At 43.5% G+C, this 6,000-nt stretch overlaps 1 protein-coding gene and 1 non-coding gene across 3 annotated transcripts in view; both read left to right on the forward strand.

The window, feature by feature from the left end:
* Nucleotides 1–852, forward strand: part of GPC3 (glypican 3) — a 461,620-nt gene extending 460,768 nt beyond the window's left edge. The window contains exon 8 of one of the 2 annotated variants that reach the window (XM_017954390.2): nucleotides 297–852. In XM_017954390.2, the coding sequence (XP_017809879.1) occupies nucleotides 297–466 (170 nt within the window). In that variant the 3' untranslated portion in view covers nucleotides 467–852. The remainder of the gene's footprint in view (nucleotides 1–296) is intronic. The other variant, XM_017954391.3, reaches the window with a different exon arrangement.
* A 4,269-nt stretch (nucleotides 853–5,121) lies between these two features.
* On the forward strand, nucleotides 5,122–5,225 carry LOC116272204. The gene has a single exon (XR_004180931.1). It is a non-coding gene; the product is annotated as a U6 spliceosomal RNA (small nuclear RNA).
* The last annotated feature ends 775 nt before the right edge of the window (nucleotides 5,226–6,000 follow it).

A 6,000-nucleotide genomic window follows, 5' to 3' on the forward strand; every position in this document is an offset into this window, starting at 1 on the left:
ATGTGTATGCAGCCAAAGGGCAATGGGGTGCAGCCTGTTCACTCCACACTCCTGCTTGCTATGATCTCTGGAAGGAGCACTTCTGGCTGGCTCCTTCTACTGCCTCTCCTCTCCCCGCCCTCCACCCTCACATACCCTTCTTTTTCCCATCTCACAGTGGCCTTTTTCTCCCCCCTAAAAAAGGAAATCAAAGCTGAGGCTTTCCAGCAGTCCAGACACATGCTCGAGCTGTGGATAGTGTTATACTGAGGCTATGGGTAGACTTGCATTTCAAATCCTTCTCTTTTGATTGACAGAACTGGCCTATGATCTGGATGTGGATGATGCGCCTGGAAACAATCAGCAGGCAACTCCGAAGGACAATGAGATAAGCACCTTTCACAACCTTGGGAACGTTCATTCCCCGCTGAAGCTTCTCACCAGCATGGCCATCTCAGTGGTGTGCTTCTTCTTCCTGGTGCACTGACTGCCTGGTGCCCAGCACATGTGCTGCCCTACAGCACCCTGTGGTCTTCCTCGATAAAGGGAACCACTTTCTTATTTTTTTCTTTTTTTTTTTTTTATCCTGTATACCTCCTCCAGCCATTAAGTAGAAGACTAACCATGTGTTATGTTTTTGAAAATCAAATGGTATCTTTTGGAGGAAGATAAATTTTAGTGGTAGTATATAGATTGTCCTTTTGCAAAGAAAAGAAAACCATCAAGTTGTGCCAAATTATTTTCCTATGTTTAGCTGCTAGAACATGGTTACCATGTCTTTCTCTCTGTCTTACTCCCTCCCTTTCTATCTTTCTTTCTCTCTCTCTTTGCATGGATTTCTTTGAAAAAAAAAATAAATTGCTCAAATAAAAATGTATTGGCTCTTTTTTTTTGCAAACCGTCATCTATGGTGACTGTGCAATGCTTTTTTTCCTTCTCACTAAACTTTCCATCCAATATATTCTTATCAGGCCCCGACAGGGTCCTTGAAACCCACCTCCCTGCCTTCCTTCTGGGTGGAAATCAATCCTGACTCCAAGAACCAATTAGAATCACTCCCTCACAATCCACAATCTTCATTTCGAAACCTTTGGTTGGAATATCTTGTCAATGAAACCGAAGGTATCTCAAAAGAGTTACCTGGTCTAGTCTCTCTTTACAACTTTTACTTTGCCAAAAATGCTTTGCCCAAATAGGAATCCTCTATGTAAATCAGGTACAGTTGTACAATTCATCTTCTCCCTTCTCCCAAATCAAGACAGGTGAACCCAAACAGTACAAAGAAATCACTCCCCAGCTTCTTTGCTGCTGTCTCAGGCTTGCTGTGTTGCCTCTCTCCACAGGGGCTGCCACATGGCATGGGCAGCCATTGCTTTGGTTCAGGTTGCAGAAGTTGTCATCAGCAAACCCATGATTTATAGGGAGCAACTGTCACTCTTGGCCGCAGGTGAGCTTCTTCAACATTCATTTATTCAATGAGTAGGTTTTGCATACCTGTTGGGTTTCAGGTACTATACCAGATGCTGGAGACAGTGGAAAACCAAACAGAATTGAGCCCTGCTCTCATGGAACTGAAGGTCTGACACCAGTAGTAATTACAACACTGGCTTTTCATCAACCATAGGCCCAGTATTACTACTCAAAATCTGTTTTTTTGCAGGGTGCGGTGGCTCACGCCTGTAATCCCAACCCTTTGGGAGGCTAAGGCGGGTGGATCATTTGAGGTCAGGAGTTTGAGACCCGCCTGGCCAACATGGCAAAACCCCATCTGTACTAAAAATACAAAAAAATTATCCAGGTGTGGTGGAGGGTACCTGTAATCCCAGCTACTCAGGAGGCTGAGGCGGCAGAATCGCTTGAACCTGGGACGCAGAGGTTGCAGTGAGCTGAGATCACGCCATTGCACTCCAGCCTGGATGACAGAGCAAGACTCTGTTTCAAAAAAAAAAAAAAAAAAAAAAAAAAAAGGCCTGTTTTTTACACATACAACATTGCAATAATAATGGCACTTAGGTAATACTCAGACATTCTGCTGCTGAGGGATCCCAGGACTAACCACCCTGCCATTTTTGTAATGTGTATAATTCTTAGCACATTGTCTTGTTGCCAGGTCAGGTCAATAGAGACATTGTTGATTCTTTCTAAAGGGGGAGGACTCAACTCCCACCTGATATATATAAGAAGGAGAGGGTGAGATGCACGGAAGGGGTGTGAGCAAAGGTCAAGGAATGGATGGGGAAGTCCCCTTTGATTCTACGAGGTGGTCCTAGTCAGGATCTCCAATTTCAGTCCCATGGCAGGAGGTCACCATGCGGGAAGCAGAATGTGTAATTTCTCACAACTTATTGCACCCCCTCTCCTGCTGTCACCAACGCACTTCTGTCTCCTGCAGAGCACAATTTTCCAATATCCATCTTCTTCCTTTGCAGAAATGCTCACAAACGCAAACTGGAAATGTTTGGTTTGACGTTTCCTTTGGTTAGTTTTATTGAAGCTAAGACTACAATCAGTTGAATGTGTTAATGTGATCTCAATGATTTGTAATGGTGGGTAAGACCTGAAAGAGAAAGAAGCCAGTTGCCTTTGTATTTAAACCATCATTGTGTATTTGAATGGGGTTTGTAAGAAACTTTGGACTTTGGTTTATGAAACCTACACATTACAAAGGTTTGCTGCTTGGACTCAGAGTCTAATATAGCAACACCAACCCAGAAGAAGGATTTAAAGCCCAGTTATCATCTAATAACTGTCCCTGTCATTCCATGGAAATGTTGATATTTGATGCGGCAAAAAATAATTTGTGGCTCAGAGACCAAGGTTTGCTCCTGCAAGCAGGAGAGGACTGTCTTAAAGTCCATTTCTCCTCTCTGGGAGGCAAAGGAGATTGTCAGTTTTCGCACACCCTTCTCATCCACTTCCTCTCTCTAGACCTCAGTTTCCCTATTGTCAAATGGAGAATGAGGACAATATTTCTTTTTTTTTTTTTTTTTTGAGACGGAGTCTCGCTCTGTCGCCCAGGCTGGAGTGCAGTGGCCGGATCTCAGCTCACTGCAAGCTCCGCCGCCCAAGTTTACGCCATTCTCCTGCCTCAGCCTCCCGAGTAGCTGGGACTACAGGCGCCCGCCACCTCGCCCGGCTAGTTTTTTGTATTTTTAGTAGAGACGGGGTTTCACCGTGTTAGCCAGGATGGTCTCGATCTCCTGACCTCGTGATCCGCCCGTCTCGGCCTCCCAAAGTGCTGGGATTACAGGCTTGAGCCACCGCGCCCGGCCTGAGGACAATATTTCTAACCTTTTTGTTACTCAGATTTTGTGGCACCATTCAACCCAAAAGGCAGTAAATGCCTGTCCCTCTGCCCAGCTGGTGGCATCAATGTGCTGTTCCTCCAGTGCCTTTCAGAACTTTTCCAGCCTAAGGTCATATTTGACTTGCTTCAGTTTCCAGAACATGACCCCAGGCAGCCTGTGTTTCTGCTGTCCTGGTACTCTGCCTGCAGCTACGGACCATCCAGCCTGAGGAGGACCAGAAGACAACTCCCCTGTCATGTCCAAGACCTGCTGGCTTCAGCTACGTAGATGGGATTCAACTGGATAACCACACACATGTTTAAAACATGGAAAATCCACCATATCCTGTTGGCATCAACTATGTATCAATGGCATGTCTCTCTTAGCTTTTTGCCTCTGTCTTTTCCTACCTCTCTATGTATTTTTTTTTTAATTGTTCTACTTCAGAATCAAGTTTCATGGCTAGTTAGTGGTTTTTCATCTTTGACGTGTTGATTCTACCATTTTACCTTTTTTTTAAACAGAGTCTCCCTCTGTCACCCAGGCTGGAGTATGAAGGCACCGTCTCGGCTCGCTGCAGCCTCCACCTCCCGGGTTCCAGTGATTCTCCTGCCTCAGCCTCCCGAGTAGCTGGGACTACAGGCACACATCACTAGCCTTGGCTGATTTTTCTATTTTTTTGTAAAGATGGGATTTCACTATGTTGCCCAGGCTGGTTTCAAACTCCTGACCTCAAGTGATCCACCTGCCTTGGCCTCCCAAAGTGCTGGGATAACCATAGACATGTATAAAACATGGAAAATCCACCATATCCTTTTGGCATTAAGCTGGGATTACAGGTGTGAGCCACTGCACCTGGCCTGATTCTACCCTTTGATTTAAATTTTCTACACTTGAATTATGTTAAGATGACTATTTTTTCTTAGAAGAGACCTGGGAACTGGGAAGTTGTCCATTGTGTTGGAAGGCCTCTTCCTCATTGGATGCATGAGTGAACTTCCATCAACTCAACTCTGGTACTTGAATAAGGTTAATTCCTTAAATAACAGATACTGAGTCCCTAGGCTGGAAGGGACCTGATAGTTCATCCCACAATGTTTGCTTGATTACCTCCTAAGGCAGGGCTCTCACTAGGTCACAAAGTAGCCTGTTTGGTTGTTGGATACCTCGAATTTTTAGCAAATCCATTTCTTAAAGGAAAACAGTTATTACAAATGAAATACAGGAAATAAAATCTAACAACACATAATTACGTAAAGTTTAGAAAATGATGTTTGCCCCATAATTCCATACCACATAGAAATCTACTATTAAATATTTATATTTTTCCATACAAAAAACATTAGCCAGGTGTGGTGCTGGGTGCCTGTAGTCCCAGCTACTCAGGAGGCTGAGGCAGGAGAATGGTGTGAACCTGGGAGGCAGAGCTTGCAGTGAGCCGAGATTGCGCCACTGCACTCCAGCCTGGGCGACAGAGTGAGACTCCATCTCAAAAAAAAAAAAAAAAAGAAAGAAAAGAAAAAAAGAAAAAGAAAAATATTTATATTTTTCCATTCTTTCACCCCTTCTCTGTATATGCACATTCACATACATGAGATTGTATTAAACAGACAATTCTTTTTTTTTTTTTTTTTGCAGTTGCATACTGTTGCAGTATTTACAACCAATGCTTTATTGAGAAATATATATATATATATAGTACTTTAAGTCCTGGGATACATGTGCAGAACATGCATGAACATACAGTTCTATAATATGAATCAGTCTTTATTAGGGTGAGCCTAAATCTGCCTTCCTATTGTTTCCTCCTATGGTCTGGCTCTTCCATAAAGAGCATCCTGAGATTCAGATGGCCATGCTCACTTGGGCAGCACGTATACTAAAATCGGAACCATACAGAGATTAGCATGGCCCCTGCGCGTGAATGACATGCAAATTTGTGAAGCGTTCCATATTTTTAGCAATATTGATGGAACTAGAGGCCATTCCCTTAAGTAAAACAACTCAGAAATAGAAAGTTAAATACTGCATGTCCTCACTTATAAGTGGGAGCTAAATAACGTGTACACATGAACATTGAGAGTGGAATAATAAACACTGGAGACTGGGAAAGGTGAGAGGATGGGAAGGAATAAGGGGTAAGAAATTACTTAATGGGTACAATGTATACTATTTGGGTGATGGTTACACTGAAAACCTAGACTTCACCATTATGCGATACATCCATGAATCAAAACTACACTTGTGCCCCTTACATTTATACAAACAAAAAAAGAGACTAAGATGGCACTAGTTTTCACACAGCTCCCTTTTTGCAATAATTTTCAGTCACTGACTCTTGCCTCCTCTGGGTTGTCTGCTTTTCTAAACACATTGGACAGTGTTGACAAGCTACTTCGTGAGCTGGGCTCCAGTGGGCCAGTGGTCCTCTTGTCCTGTCAGGCCAGTAGCTGAGCCCATGGCAGCCATTCAAGAATGGCTGCCCAGTCAGGTCTCTTCCATCCCATACTTGCACAATTGGTTTTTTAAATATGTTCCAAGGGCTTTTGATTTCCTTGTCTATGGATTGAGTCAGATGCCATACACTGTGTGTGTGTGTGTGTGTGTGTGTGTGTGTGTGTGTGTGTATACTGGGGTGGAGAAATATTTTTTTCTTGCCAAGGCCACAGCATTTTTGGAAGTCCTCTTTTGGAATTGCTGTTGAGCTAGTTTATGTGCCATACGAGAAAATCAG

This window comes from Papio anubis, chromosome X (genome assembly GCF_008728515.1).
Source record: "Papio anubis isolate 15944 chromosome X, Panubis1.0, whole genome shotgun sequence".
Lineage (NCBI taxonomy): Eukaryota > Metazoa > Chordata > Mammalia > Primates > Cercopithecidae > Papio > Papio anubis.